At 46.5% G+C, this 15,991-nt stretch overlaps 1 protein-coding gene across 1 annotated transcript in view; it reads left to right on the top strand.

Moving 5' to 3' along the window:
• RGL1 (ral guanine nucleotide dissociation stimulator like 1) overlaps nt 1–10,974 on the top strand; it is a 74,928-nt gene extending 63,954 nt beyond the window's left edge. The window contains exons 11-18 of the mRNA XM_054384279.1: nt 955–1,041; nt 2,346–2,378; nt 3,788–3,909; nt 4,979–5,068; nt 7,352–7,493; nt 9,298–9,633; nt 10,569–10,683; nt 10,805–10,974. Coding sequence (XP_054240254.1) covers nt 955–1,041; nt 2,346–2,378; nt 3,788–3,909; nt 4,979–5,068; nt 7,352–7,493; nt 9,298–9,633; nt 10,569–10,683; nt 10,805–10,974 — 1,095 coding nt within the window. The remainder of the gene's footprint in view (nt 1–954; nt 1,042–2,345; nt 2,379–3,787; nt 3,910–4,978; nt 5,069–7,351; nt 7,494–9,297; nt 9,634–10,568; nt 10,684–10,804) is intronic.
• The last annotated feature ends 5,017 nt before the right edge of the window (nt 10,975–15,991 follow it).

Here is a 15,991-nt window from a genome sequence, read left to right as displayed (position 1 = left end):
TCCCAAGCCAGTCTGTGATTCTATGAAATGATTGATGAATACACACATGTGTTCATCTTTTTCAACTCTCTAGTTTCTGCCCTCCCATTAACTACTCTTGTTACCCTTTAGAGAGAAATAGATAGAAAAATCACACAATTTCATGTAGTAAGATATGTAATGTAAATACTGGAATTCTTGTGATCAAGAAAATTGACTCTAGCCAGAGCAAGAATCTTTTTTAAACAAGGTCATGAAGCTTCCGATGTACCAGCTTGAAAACTACACAGAATTCTAGAGAGATGGCTTTGTAAAATGTGTCCACTTTCAGTCTGCTGATAAAAATGGATTTTGTGTCCAAGTTGGCAAAGACAGGGCAAGAGAAATCTGGGATAGGGAGGCAAAGTGCTGAATATAATTTTTAATTCGACTGGGAAAAATCCCTATCCTTTCAGATGGTAGAAACAAGCATTTCCTTCGCAAGTGTGTAGAAACATAAACCCTGCTCTACAGCTTCTAGCAGCTGAGAAGGTTTATGGCGTGAATCATTACTGTTAAAGTGAGGTGAATGGCTGGGGAAGATGGGCACTTCTTGGAGGAAAACATTTGAGTTGTCTGTCTCATGGTGTACCATCATCAGGTGAAAATCAACTGTAGTGAAGCAGAAACTGCTTCCATAGGCTAGCCAGGGCCGTTCCTCAGCTCCTTCTCTGGCAGCAGGTAACCAGGGACCCTGTCCCTCCTCAGTGCTTCTTCCACAAGCAGGGTTTCTGGTGACCCACTGTTAAAAATCAGGGTAGGGTGGCAACATTGCAGTATAAAACCACTAGGCAATATTGGTGAGAGCATCTTGTTCTCATTAGAATTTGATTTAAATTCTAGATTAGACACTGAGGATGGTGGAATGAAAGAAAACATGATTTGTAAGACCACTGTTTGGTTCATTTTCTTACTGTTGCTCTAATCCTTTTGCAGGGGGCAATGCAAGGCACGGTTCCTTACCTTGGTACCTTCCTCACTGATCTCATCATGCTTGACACAGCCCTTCAGGACTATGTTGAGGTAATTTGGTGTGATTATTTTTTAATCCTAAATATCCTCCCTATCTTTCCACCTCTGAGTGTGCCTGTTCTTGTATCTCTACTGGATTCTCATGCAGCTCATAAAAATCTGTTGTCAAAAAAAAAAAGAAAAAAAAAAAGAAAAACCAAAAGGAAATGAATGAATTATATTGTCAACAGGAATCTTTGAGTGCAGTTATATCAAGGGAAAAGCTTAGCATTAAACAGGCTGCCCAGGGCATTGTTGGAATCCCCATCCCTGGAGGGGTTTCAAATCTGTGTAGATGTGGTGCTGAGGGACATGGTTTAGTGGTGACCTGGCGGTGCTGACTTGACAATCTTAAAGGACTCTTCCAACCAAAATGATGCTGTGATTTTGTAATTGTTTCCTTAGGTTAAAAGCATGAGGACAGTAGGCTTTCCATTGTTCTGTTTTATTTTTCTGAAAACAGAATTTTAGTTGTAAGGATTTCTCTGAATAACTGGTAAAATACCCAGAATCAGGAATTCAGCCCTTCAGACACATCTGAGGCCTAAAGTGATTAAGGACTTGGGTTTTTCCCTTTCTCTTTAAGCTGAACAAGGAGAGGGAACCAATCTAGCATAGGACGGGGAAAAAAGATTGCAAGAGTCTGGTCTGTAACAGAGACTGAGGATGGGGTCAATTTTCCAAGGTGGTTGTTTCAAAGGTTTTCAAACACCTTTGAGATATGGCCCCATTCATGGAGACACTTGAGGAGCTGTGCTGCAGGCATTCAGCCTTCTTTGTGCTGGTCCTGGTGTTTAGCATTGCACCCTTCTCTCTGGGCTGGCAATAGCTGCTGGTCTCTTTGGTTGTCCTTTGTTTTGCCAAACTGCCCTAAAGCAGTAAGGTTGCTAGATGTCCCTTTTCTTTTTGGCCATTTCCCTTCTGTCCATGGGTTGTGTTCAGCTGGTGTTCCTGAGGGTCAGTGGGAACGCTGCTGAACTCAAGCCTCACAGCACAGACAAAAGCCAAGCTTGTTTCTTGCATGCAAAATCCCACTAGCATTCTCCAGGCCTGATCTCAACACAGCTTTTATGAGCATTCTTGGGCTTTGCTTCTTGGGCAGATTGCCATGTAGGCCATGAGGACAGATATCCTTTAGGGACTCAGCTCTAGGAGTGCTAGGGTTTATATCAGGTCTGGAAACAGGTATTTTTAGAAGGCCCTTGCTCAGGGCAGGTCTGTGCTTTACATTAGTCTTGCTGCTTCATCCTGTTCGTGATTGCATTCAACTGAGCACATGCTCTTCTACTCTGATCCCTTCCCTTTCCTTCCAACAGGGTGGCCTGATAAACTTTGAGAAGAGGCGAAAGGTAAGTTGAATGTTCTGTGGTGTCTTCTCGAGCATTCTGTTGCCAGGGACACATGTCTTTGCATCTACAAACCCATTTGTTTTAGTGCAAGTTTGTGAGGGAAAAAGAGATCTCTGAAATGCTGTGAGGCTCTCCCAAACACCAAGGGGTGGCACAGGAAGAGAGCCTACTTCAGATGTGTGCAAGAGGGGAAGAGGAGCTGCAGGCCACCGACTTCCCTGGGGTTTACCTCTGGGGTATGCTCATTCCTTCCTTTTGGTGTCCATGGGAATACATGACATGTGTGTCCTGTGTGTTGAATCAGACCTGGTGGCATGAGACCTTTACTTTCCAGAAGATACAGTTTGTTTGTTCCTCTGCTGCAGTGAACAATTTGTAGGTAAAAGGCTGCAGAGAACAAACTAGGTACACAGGACTTGAGAAATCAATTCTATCAGTTTTCCCTTTCAGCCTGAGCCTTGTCGGTCAGAGATAAGTAATGCTGTGTAGGAGTAAAGGTACTAGGGTGACATCTGTCCAAGTGAAGTCATGCCAAATCTCCCTTCTGGAGACTTGGATTTGGCTGTGACAGAAACATTTCCTTCCCTTAGCTGTCCCCAGCTCTACAAACCAACCACTGCTTGCTCTAGCTTTGCATGTCTGACTGCATGGCTCAGGATACCACTAATGTCATACATGAGCTTCACCATGGTTATCAGCCCAGCTTTGTGCTAACCAGCACCAAAGCTGCCAAGCCAAGGATAGGTTCCATTCCTGAGTCAATAACCTGCTTTTAAGGGGCTTGTAAGAATTATTTTAGTGTTGTAGTCACACATAGCTGGGGCAGCAGTTTATGTTCCTCTGGTGCAAGCATGAGTGCACAATGTGCAAAGCCAGGGAGGACCAGACTGCTTTTGTGGCAGGCACCCCCCAAATTTTTGCTCTTGCTTGCTGCCTGAGAACCACTTAAGAACAAAGCAGGATTCTTCTCTCAGCTGGTCTGGCCATCACAGTGGAGAATGGGTAGGGTCAGCTGAGGAGCTTACAGAACTTACTTAAAACCCTTTGCTACCCTTGTTCCTGGAGGAACAACCAGCAGGGCTGCTTTCAGTGGGTTTGCACTGACATTACACTTCAGGCAGTCCTTGGGACAAGCTCTGTGATGAAGCAGGATTCCTTGTGTTTGTCTTCTGATTTGTGTATGCCTGTTAAAATGGTCACATCTCAGTGCACACAAGTGCTGGGCAAAAAAACCCAGGTGTCATTGTTTGACAAACTGGTTCTTGAAACAGACACTCAGCTGAAACTGAACTTCAGGTCAGACTGAGTTGGTCCTGGGTCTCTTGTGGCATGTGTTTAGTATAGGAGTTTGTTTGCCTTTATCTTGTTTTCTAATTAGAATTCCTGTTTGCTTATTTGTTTTCTTTTAGGAATTTGAAGTCATTGCCCAAATTAAGCTGCTGCAATCTGCGTGCAACAGCTACTGCTTGACACCAAACCAAAAATTCATCCAGTGGTTCAGGAGACAGGAGCGTTTAACTGAGGAGGAGAGGTGCGTTCTTAGTCCGGCTGGCAAAGCAAGCTATTCCTACCCTGCTCCCACCCACAGGCAGGTTAGGTCAGCCCTTGGCTATCCTCTTACAGGGACTTGAGTGTACTGTTGCTCAGGGGCAGTGGAAATACATCTGCCTCCAGCTAAACAGCTGGAGAAAACCTGTTGAGCATTAGTTTTGAGATTGGAAATCAGGCTTTTGACTTTGAAATGAGATAGTCTGTTGTGTCTGGGCTGTCTGTATGTGCAGACACAGGCTCAGAAGTCAGCCCTAAGGGAGATGAAGATGCAGTCACTGAGCGTTTGGCTGGTGGATGTGGGCAGCAGGTAGCCAAGGCAACGCAGCGCTTGCTGAGTGCTCACCAGATCAACGTCTCCAGGGTATTTGGGGTGGATTTTGCATCCTGGCTGAGCTCTATGCTACTAGATCCTCCCAAGACCAATTACTGACAGCATTGTACTATCTCCACTAGGTCTTGGCTACCACTGTGCTGCTCTAATGTAAGCAGATATGTATTGCATTACATTGACTAGTACTAAAAAAAAAAAAGGCAGTTAGCTTATCCAAGATTCACATGAAGTATTTTCTTGATCAAAAAAGCATTGTTTTTTAAAACCATTGTGAAGAAGTGAAATATCCCCTTCAGCATGGTAAAATGTAGACAGAACTATAGTGATAAGAAGCAAGGAAATGGCCTCAGGTTGCAACAGGGGAAGTTTAGGTTGGGTATTAGAAGAAACTGCTTCACTGAAAGGGTTCTCAAACACTGGAACAGGCTCCCCAGGGGGGCAGTTGAATCCCCATCCCTGGAGGTGTTCAAAGGATGCAGAGAGGTGGTGCTGAGGGTCATGGTTACCACCAGACATGGTAGAGTTAGAGAATGGTTGGACTCAGTGATGTCAAGGGTCTTTTCCAAGTGAAACAACGATTCTACGTTCCTCTTTGTGGGGCTACAACCTTCTGTGAAGTGGGAATCACTGAAGGTTTCTTGAATTTCATGAATATTGCTACTTAGAGAACTAAAAGTATTGCATGTAAATACCTAAACTGGTGCCCTCTGTTTTGCAGTTTCAGCCTTTCACGGGAGATTGAAGCAGCTGCTGACATCAGCACCACACCACCCAAACCTCGGAAGAGCGTGGTGAAGAGGCTCAGCCTGTAAGTGTGATGGGGCAAAGGGCTCATGATGTGTTAATGTCAACCTGAATAAATCAGATAAACAGCTGTAAAACCTGGCCAGGGTTCCAGACTGCTGCATGGCTTTCAGGAGACACCATCAGGTAGGAACGTGTGCTTCTATCTGGAGCTGTCTCTTTCTCTTGCTAGGAGTCATAAGCGTCATTAATGAGCTTAGAAACAAATAAGCCTTCCTAAGGTGTCAGGAAAAGGAAAAAATTTAGTGATGGATGATAAATTTAATATCTGTTGTGTCCTGACTTCCCTGAATGCAGCAGTAGAACACAGCAAGTGAGGATAAAGCCTGGCATGTTAGTAGTCTAGTTTGCTCTACACGTGCAAAAATTCCTGGCAGGGTTTTAAGATGAACATTAAGGGTAGCAAAAAGATACTTGATAACAGAAACAATCTGCCTAATCTCCCTTCAAGTTAGAGAAGGATGAAAAAGAATCATGGGGACACAGTCTAGTTTAGTGTAATGCCACAAAGATTCAAACAGGAGGTGGGTGGAGATCAGGGCAGGCAGCTAAACAGCCATGGGAAACAATAGACCAGCAGGAATCCAGGGAGAGAGGTGGGGAATGAAAGCAGGGATCAAGGTCTGAAGTAAAAACACCTCAAAGGTGAGACACTTGAACCTGATGGAAGAGGAGAGGACTCCTCACATGCCAGTGGCATGAAGAAGATGGAGAAAATTATGAATTTAACAGCACTGTCAGCTCTTACCTCTCCTTTTCTGCTTAGTTCTTGGACATGATTTCCTTAAAACACCCAGTTGCCAGTCTTGTCCTGTCAGTGCTGCTGCAGATCAGGATCAGAATGAAGAATAGATGTTTTCAAACTGGGCGTTTGAATTTTGATACCCTAAAAAAAATCCAGGCAGCTGTCTGGGAAGTGTTTTGATGAGTCCATCTGAGTTGGTGGTGATGCTATGAGACCAGGGCAGTGACTGTTCCCCTGTACTCAGCACTGGTGAGGCTACGCTTTGAGAACTGTGTTCAGTTTTGGGGCCCTTACTACAAAAAAGAACATTGAGGTGCTAGAGTGGGTCCAGAGAAGGGCAATGAAGAGCAGTTTGGGGGAACTGGGGTTGTTTAGCCTCGAGAAAAGGAGGCTGAGGGGAAGACCTTTTGGCTCTCTACAGCTCCCTGAAAGGAGGTTGGAGTGAGGTGGGGGTTGGTCTCCTATTTCAACCAAAAAGTGGTAGGACAAGAGGAAATGGCCTCATGTTCTGCCACGGGAGGCTTAGGTTGGATATTAGAAGACACTACTGAAGTGGTTTCTCAAACACTGGAGCAGGCTCCCCAGGGAGCTGTTTAAAAGAGGCAGACATGTGCTGGGGGCCATGGTTTAGCAGCAGCCTTGGTAGCGTTAAGAGAATGGTTCCATGGTCAGTTTGTGCTGTGTAGACTTTGTCTAAACAATCTTTCTGTCTGCACCCTGAAGGTATTTTGCAAATGAATAATGTGGAAAAGCCTGGCATATTTCACCCTGGCAACCATGAGTGACACCTCTCTAAATTGTTCTAGGTCATTGCCTGCATGCTGACATAGCATCTAATGGGCCTGGGTTCTCTACTTCATACATCAGAGCAGTCTGTTTCCTTTGACACTCCTTTACCTTGACTTGACCTGCATTTACAAATGAGTCTTGGGAGGACAAGCCTGTAATTTACACTTTCTGTGCTCTCCTCCTGATGCACATCCCCCTTCAGCCTCTTAGAGAGAAGCTGGTACCTGTGGCACCTTCACTGAGCAAAGGAATGAATCTGCCTTGTGAAGACCTGCAGTGGTGTTTGGCCTTCTGTTACCTTTCATGCACTGTTTCACTTACTCATGGTGATCAAGTAGGTCTTGAGCTGCCTCTTGGTCACAGGGACCAGGATGTGACTGCAGTGTGTGGGAGTCCCTAAGGAGGATCCAGCTGCAATCATCCCTCAAAGTTGCTCCTTGTGTTTGTAAACACATCAGATCAATCATTTCCTAGCAAGTAAGTCTGAAAACTCTGCAGACCAAAGAGGACTGATAGTGGGGCAGTAGCTCTGATTGTGGCCCTGCAGCTGGTGGGTAGGTAGGGCAGGAAGGCATTGTCCCTGCTAGTGTGTGACAGCCCCTGTAAACAACACAGAGGAAATGAAAACAATAGGCCACTCCAGAGAGGAAAGCAGAACAGTAGGTAGGGCTTTTGAACCAAGTGACAGCTTTACTTAGCCCAGCTCTGTTCTGCTTTCACTGAGTGGCTTTTATGCTCTCTTTCCTACACCAGACTCTTAATGGGCTCCGAGGCGCTCGCCCACAGCACACCCGTCAAAGGCAAACCCAACTTCACGCGTGGTGGGAGCTGTGGGGAGAGCACTGACTCGGCCAGCATATCCTCCTCTGAGCTCAACAACTCTGAAGCTGAGGAGGTAGGTCTGCAGTGCTCCTGGGGCACTCTTGGGAAGTGTCACAAAGAGCTACGGTCTGGGCTTTGTTGTCAACATAGAAAGGCTGATGGAGACTGTTGATGCCACAGGTGGGCCCTAGATACTTGCTCAAGCCTGTTGGTCTTGACTAGATCATTGATTTTAGTAAAATGCAGAGGCTCTAGAAGTGTGTGAAAATGGAAGCAATCCAGTCAGGATTTTTGCACAATCCGTTCTATGTTTTTGAGGTACAAGGCAGACTGAAGTGCTCCTTCCCTGAAACCAGGTTTTGTGGTACCTGACAGTGGTTTTGGTTTAGGTGAGGCTCTGGAGAAGCACGAGGTTAGTTTTTCTTTCAGCCCCTCATAGTGCTCGTTGAGAGAAAAGGGGCAGGCTCGTGGCACTCCTACCTTTGAGCCTTTGGGAAGTGGGGTTGAGGAGCCCAAGCATTGTGCTCACTCATGGCGCATGGCAGCATTGATGTTAGCAGTGACAGGGACAAGAGGATTTCTGAGTCCCTGTAAACAAAAGTAAATGAAATGGGAGGACTCAGCTGAAGAGGAGTAAGATCAACAGCTGGTCATTTCCTCCTTGAATACCTTGAGTTTGATCAGTTACTCTGCTGTTGGCAGCCTCCTGCTGTGTCCCTCATGCTCAGTCAGCTGTAGCTGAAGAAGGAAGTCTTACTTGAGCTCATAGATGAGTGCTCACCAAGGAGAACCCAGCTGCAGCAAAGCTGTGCCTGCTCTCTGGCAAAGGTGTTTCCTGGGTGGGAAAGCACATGTGCATTAGAAAAAGTCTCATCTAGAGAAGGCAGTGCAGCTGCACCTGCCCAAGTGCTGGTCAGAGCTCACCAGCCCTGCAGGTTTGACATATGAGCTCCCTTGGCTTGGTTTAATTCCTCTGGGGACATCGAGGTGTGGTGCTGCTGTACCCCCTCCTGCACACCAGCACATGCAGCCAGTGTCCTACACAAGGCCACTGAATCAGTGTGCCAGGAAATCCCTGGTCTTGCCAAGAAGGCAAAGCCCTACACCCTGCACACTAGCAGCTGGGACATCCCACAGCATGAGTGTTCAGAGTGAGAGCAGCTGGGCTAGGCATTTGCTGTTACCTTCCAGAGAGATGAAGTACATGGGCAGGAAACAGCAGAAGGGATTTGGCAGGGGTTCCACAGTGATGTCTTTCCTGCAGACTCTTCTCTTTTGAACTTAGAAGTTGCATCATAGGAGGTTTAGCTTGGACATGAGGAACAATTTCTTTCCCAAAAGGGTTGTCAAGCCCTCGAACAGGCTGCCCAGGGCAGTGGAGGAGTCCCCATCCTTGGAGGGGCGTATAGAGAGAGAGCTGTGTAGATGTGGTGCTGAGGGACATGATTTAGTGCTGACCTGGCCAATGCTGGGCTAACGGTTGGACTCGTTCTCTGATCCTAAAGAACATTCAAAGAGAAGTGGCAGACAAGGAGCCATGTGTTTTTTACTCGTGTAAAAGCACTGGCCTGGAGCAGGAGCAGCGATTTCTCGGCTGGTTGCCCACAAGCTGATTCTGGTGCTTGTATCTGCTGCCACCTCCTGGTCTTCTCTTAGTAAAGAGGAAAGCGCGAGCAAGTCCAGCACACCCAACGGAAATAGGTTTCCGTTACAATGGTGACATTAATCAAGGGAAGGTCACTTTTTCTGGAGACATGGAATACCAAGGCCAGTGGCTGAGTTTTATATGTGCCTTTTGCTTTCCCAGCTTCTTCCCCCAAAAGGACAGACTTGCACAAGGGCCAGGTGCTCACGGTGGTTTTCTTTCTGTTGTGTAGCTCGTTGAAGCCTCTGGCCCCACGGACTCCTGCGACCCCTCCCACTCCTGCGACCCCTCCCACTCCTGCGATTCTTCGTCCTCCTGCGACCCCTCCCCCTCCTATGATCCTTCTGACTCCTGTACCCCTTACCCCTCCGGCAACGCCTCCCCCTCCGGCGACCCTTCGCCCTCCGGTGACCCCTTCAGTTCCTCTCCACATCCCGAAGAAAAGAGCCCTGTCCCTGTGAAAAGAAGTACCCCAAAAGCTCCTCTTTACAACCATCAAGGAGAGGACAGCTGCATTATCAGGGTCAGCGTAGAAGAGGGCAATGGAAATATGTACAAGAGCATCCTGGTAAGTGGTGTGGAACAGCAAAATTGTCTTCATACTGGTGATGATGTCAGCTAGGCTGACTTAAAATGGTACTTTTAGGTGTGAGAACACTGGGCCAAGCTATCAAACCTGGCGTGAAAGGCAAAGTGACAAATGCCACAATTCAAACCAATGAACGAGAGGTGGATCAGGTTGCCCCAGGATCACAGTGTCCAGGCGGGTTTGGAATCTCTCCAGACAAGGAGACTTCACAACCTCTCTGGGGAGTCTGCTCCAGGGCTCCAGCACCCTCACAGCAACAAATGTTTCCCTCCAGTTCAGATGGAACCTCCTGGGTTCCTGTTTGTACCCCTTGCTCCTGGTCTTGTTAATTGGCACCTCTGAAAAGAGTCTGGTCCCATCCTCTTGCACCCTGCCCTTTAGCAATTATCTGCATTGATCAGATTTCCTCTCAGGCTGCTCTTCTCCAGACTGAACAGCCCCAGCTCTCTCAGCCTTTCATCTTCACAGAGATGCTCCAGGCCCCTCAGCATCTTTGTGGCTCTCTGCTGCACTCTCCAGTAGTTTCCTCTTTCTTTTGAGCTGTGGAGCCCAGAACTAGATGCAGTACTCTAGCTGTGGCTTCACTAGGGCTAAGTGAGGAGGAGGAGAACCTCCCTCAATCTGCTGCTGGCCCCACTCTTAATGCATCCCAGGAGACCACTGGCCTTTGTCACTGACTCACAGTGAATTTGTCCAACAGCACCCCCAGCTCCTTCTCCACAGAGCTGATTTCCAGCAGGCCCCCCCCTCACCTGTACAGGTGCAGAGGGTTGTTCCTCCCCAGCTGCAGGACTCTACCTTTGCCCTTCTTGAACTGATGAAACTGAAATTACAAAGAGCTGTTCCCCACAGCCTGACAACTGTGGCTCCTGGCAAGACAAAGCTTCCTTTTGACTGCAGCTCTCTCTTTGCAGGTAACAAACCAAGAAAAAACTCAGGCAGTCATGCAGAAGGCAATGTGTAAACATAACCTGGAGGCTGAGGCACCTGAGAATTATGAGCTTGTCCAGATCATCTCTGAGGACAAAGGTAGGGAAGCAGCTTGGGAAATCCGGCGTCTGCTTTTCAGTACTTAAAGGGTCTTGTAGGAAAAAAGGGAATTCTCTCCTGCCTTTCCTTCTAAAGCCTGCTCTGGCCTCTCTTTTTGCAGAGCTTGTGATGCCACCCAAGGGGAACGTGTTCTATGCCATGAACAGCCAGGCTGTAAATTACAACTTCGTTCTTCGTAAAAGGCCACCACTCTCCAGCCAGGAAAAAAAGAAGGGGCTCTCCAACCTGCGACTCCACATGAAAGCCTCAAGGTCATCATGGAATCTGTAGGACTCACCATTAACAAAAAAAAAAAAAAAAAAAAAGAAAAATAGAAAGAAAGAAAAAATTTTAAATGGAAACTAATTTAAATTAATTCTCGGCTGCAAGAACTCCACCTTCACTACCATGCAGTATTACAGCAGATGAATGCATTCCATTCTGTAAATAGTTGAGGCTGAAATGCCATGTGAACATTGATAGGACTACAACAAGAGTCTCTCCTGCCTTGCAGCCAGACTTGAATGGACAAGACGTGGATATACAGGAGAGTACAGACTGGGATTATTTTTCTGTTTAGTTGTTTGTTGGTTTTTTTGCACATTAGGACTGCAACTTTTGTCTTAAACGCCACACAAGCCAACTATTTTTGTGAGAAAACATTTGCCTTTGTGCCAGTATTACTCAGAAGAAGAATGTCTAAATTTATTTTTGTATAACTGGAGAAGAAGAGTCTCAATCCCATTCTGCTTGAACCAAGGAGCACCGGTTTGCAGAAGGTGTGGGTGAGCTGAGGGCCACCAGCAGCTTTTGCCTCCAGGAGGCGTTTGCAGTCACAAAAGAGGCAGGATGGGTACGGCCCCTGAATGCTCATTGCTGAAGGTGGCAGGACCTGCAAGTCTGTGCACTGTGTTCACACAGCTAGCAAACTTCTTTTTGCACTTGTTCCACACCAGAACACTTACCCTGCTTTGGATTTATTCTTTCTCCAAAGAACTTTCAAAGAATGGACTGCGCTTGCCTTTTGGATGAATGTCACGGTTTGCTCGAGGACAAGGCAAACGCCATGCCTGTGGCTTTAGGTCTTGTCTAAATGCCACTGCAAGCTGGTTTGTCTTTTCCTTTGCTAACCCCTGAACAGAAACCAGTGCCTTTTGCATGTGCTCCGCCATGACTGATGTTCCTCTGAAATGACTGATGTTCCTCTTTGTAACGTGCAATAGCTTGGAGAGCAGAACTTTTAAATCACATCTTCATTCCTGAAGGGCAACTCAATCACCTTTTGTTTTAAAAGCATGTAATGAGCAGTTTTACCTGTCACCCACCCACTGGAGAGGTTTTATATACACAATCTACAGGCACTTCTCTTGCTCTTTACCTAAATCAGTTCCTGACATGGTACATCTTTCAGCTGGAATGAAGAATCCAGCTGGAAGAAACAATTTAATAATCTATTCTCTGAGAGACTTTAAAGAATGGATTTATTGAGTCTCTTTTCCCTCAACACAGACTTCACTGGAAAGGACGGTTACAGAACGAGTTTTTAAAAGCCATAAACGAGACATTGGATTGTAAGCAGCCATTACTGAACTGGCTGCCTTTGGAAGATAAGAGGATTAATTGAACTGAGAGATGTTAGGATTTAATTAAGAGACATTGGTATTAGCTAAAATAAGATGCATTAAGTTATTTAAAAGAATAGACATTGGAATTAGCTAAAATAACTAAGAAACCCTCCCCCAAGTTGTGTAGCACTAATTCTCAGAACTGGGCACAGCTTACACTGCCCTTCAGTGACAACCTGCAGCCAGTGTTGGGCTGAACTGCCTTTTACACTACCTGAAGATCATCTTTACAGCAGTACCATGCAGGTCCTAATCTGAATACTTCAAGCACTCCCATCTTGGTGTCTGTGAGAGGGTGAAGATGGTGAATTGGTAACTGAGCCTTAGTCTTAAGGCAGTATTCCATAGACGTGACAGCTTTCTCTTTCTTTCAGTGTAAGCATGTATTGATGTCTGTCCAGTGCCTGTTGTTAAGTGGAACATTGCTCACTCGGAGGGTATATGTCTGTGTTAAGGGGAATGTTCTTAACTGCTTACTTGTAATCTTTATATACTTGTTCTATAAATCTTTTTCCATCAGTATTTGCCTGGTGTGAAGCTGTTCTTAGTAGATTTTATTACTGCATGGCCATTGGGTTAGGTTTTTTTACACCTCTCACTTCTTCACTTCCCTCACTCCCTCTCTTCAACCTCACCCTTTTTACTGGTTTAAAACCGTGCTCAACTTGTTCCAGCTCCTACAACTCTTATTTCCTGCCACCACCAGAACTTGACACCACGTTTTGCCTGTATTCCTGTTCAGATGCAACACTTCAGCTCCATTCTTCCTTCAGCATTTTTACTCTCCAACATCATATGCAGTGACACTGTCAGTGTTACTGTCATGCTGCTTTTCTTGGGTTGCTAAAAGAGTTTCTGAGGACAGCTGCTGTCTTTCTTCAGAAGTGGGACTTGAAAAGTATACCAGCCTCTCACCAACATTACCCAGTGAGGGTGGTGAGGCAGTGGCCCAGGTTGCCCAGAGAGGTGGTAGATGCCCCATCCCAGGTCAGATTGGTGCCTCAGCATGCACTGGGTGACTTTTGCTTTGCTCTCAGCAAGCCCACTGCACTCCTGCAGCATGCAGCTGGACCCATGCACAGCTTACAATGAGCTGCTGTCACTGCTAGAATCAGTCAGCAAGGACATCTGCAACTGGAGCAGGCTGCTCAGAGCCCCAGACAGCCCCACCTGGAATGGTTCCAGGGATGGGACATCTTCCACCTCTCTGGGTAACCACTCTCACCACTCTCAAGTGTCAAAAACTTCTATCTATTCTGAACTTCCTTATCTTTGTTTAAAGCCAGCCTTTGTCCTGTCACAAAAGCCCTGCTAAAACATGATAAAAAGTGGTAAAAAGTCTTCCTGATCTGTAAGTACTGGAAGGCTTAATAAATACAATCCTTAAGCAACAACGCTTAATAAAAAAAAAAAAGCCTCAGTCTCCCCCAGCATCCAACCCAATTCCTCTGACAATATCATTTGCAAGAACCAGAGCTTTCCTGACACAGGTGAGCTTCTCCCTTGGCTGGGGGAAAGAGGTCTCCCTTGTAGCTAGAGAGATGGGTCTTTCACCCACGCAGGGGTGAGGTATGTGAACACAGCACAACCACAGTGAGGTTTTAGGTGGAGAAGCAGCCACAATGTTAGATCAGAGAAACCACACCAGGCCAGAGGGACTCACCCACCCAGTGCTGGCTCATCCCTGCTGTCCAGACGCACATTAGTGGGACTGGATACCTGCACAGATGCCATGCCAAATTGAAGCGCTGCTCCTGTGGTTCCCCCTTTCCACCACAGCTCCAGCAGCTACCCAGCCCTCAGACAGCATTACCAAAGGCCTAGAGAAACACTTGTGCTACAAAATCAGACCCATTGTCAAGGGAAACATTTACATGACAATGATTTGGTAACATGATTCTCACAACCCAGTGACACCTGGCAACATGCTGGGTGCTCACCAGTTCACAGATGTGCTGCTGAAGGCCACACCAAGCTTCTTACCCACATCTCTCAGATGATCATGCTCAGCAATACTTCAACCAGATCAGACTTGCCACTTGGACAGTGAAACCTGAGGAGGAAAGAGAGGGCTTGTCAGAGAGGAATGACCCAGGCTGTGCATGGTGGCCCCTAGCAGACCTGTTCCCTATACCATGTTGCACAGGCCACCTGCTGAGCCTGGACAGCAGAAAGAGCTGGTTCCAGGCAGTAGCTGTAGAACAGGCACATACATAGAGCCAGTGACTCCATGGTAGAGTGACAGAGCTTATAGTTGCCCTTCCCCAGCCACGGCTGCTGCCACCCAATGAAGAACACACACAGCTGCAGAGCTTGCACCAGGTTCTATGTATTATCAGACCAGCTGACAGGTAATAACAGGGCTTCTTCAGCAGAAAGCACAACATTAGCAAGTAATTATTAAAGACAAACAACAAAATTCCTCTAAAAAAAAAAAAAAGCCAGCCACACCTACTGAACCACACAGACCTGCCTGCAGGTGAATCTCTAGACTGCAGGTCATCCTCCTGTACCACCAGCAGCCTGTAGTTTGAGGTCTGTGCTAGCCAGCTAAGTGCTGTGGTCCATGATCGCCTGGCCTCTTAGAAAAAAATTTAAAGAGCAAAATCAACATCATACAGTGCTGGCATGTTAGCCAGATGCAAGTACACCAGCACTCATCCCAAATTGAAAAGAAAAAAGAAAAGTTCGTTCCTCACATGAAAAAATATCCAGGCAAGTTGCCTTTCTGTCCTGTAATGCACAATTCTATCAAGAAGAGTACAGCTGACAAGTGTTAACTGCAGTTAACACTGCTGGGGGTTGTTTTGTTCTGACAAGGAGAGTGTCAAGCAGTTCATAACCAAATCTTCTAGATTTGCAGTTCCTAGAAGTCCTGTACTTGGGTTTATGGCCTAATTAATTAAACAGACCTGCAAAGAGGCTGTCAGGCTTTGTTTTCTTCAAGGAGGAGGTTGAGGCAGGGAGTGAAGCAGGGATGTGACACAGACTAACTCCGCCTGCATTCCCTTCAGGCAGTGCAGAGATGAACAAAACCAGCAAACTCCACTTTCTCTGCCAGCTTCAAAGACTTGAGCCATACCAAGACATCAGTTCTGGACTGGGAGCCCTGTTAAGGTGGGATCTAGAAAGCTTTGAAATCTGTGGAGGGAAACTACAGAAGCATGATGAGGGAGAAGACACAGCAGAGGAGCACTGCTCCAGTGCATGGAAGAGCTTTGGAAACACCCTGATTCTGACAGGGATCCCTTTGAAAAATAAAGCCAAGTGACCCAAGCTTGGTTGTCCCCTGTGAACAGGGTTACGGAAGCCTACAAACCTGCAAGGAGCAACAGTTAGCAGCCCAGTTACAGCTACCCAGGAAGGTATTAACAGTTGTACACCTCTATATATTAATCTTTATAAATACAGTATTCTACAGCAAGCAACTGTAGAAAGACGTCGTTCAAGGTTGGCTTTTCACAAAAGCTTGTGAGGGCTTTTGTTCAGATCTCTGCCTTTTTTCTGCCAGTCTGCAGCACTTGTCCTTTTTCCTCCTTCATCTGCCACCCAGTCCTATGGGGCTCAGTTTGTTGTCAGGTCCAACCGCAGTGCTTTGCCATTTGAAGCAGTGGGAAGGAGACCACATGAAGAGCTGCTCTACAACTTTCAAGGGTGAAAAGCTAAAGTGTGAGGCAGGTTCA

Source organism: Indicator indicator, chromosome 10 (assembly GCF_027791375.1).
Source record: "Indicator indicator isolate 239-I01 chromosome 10, UM_Iind_1.1, whole genome shotgun sequence".
Classification (NCBI taxonomy): Eukaryota; Metazoa; Chordata; class Aves; order Piciformes; family Indicatoridae; genus Indicator; species Indicator indicator.
This window is presented reverse-complemented; position numbering and strand designations above follow the sequence as displayed.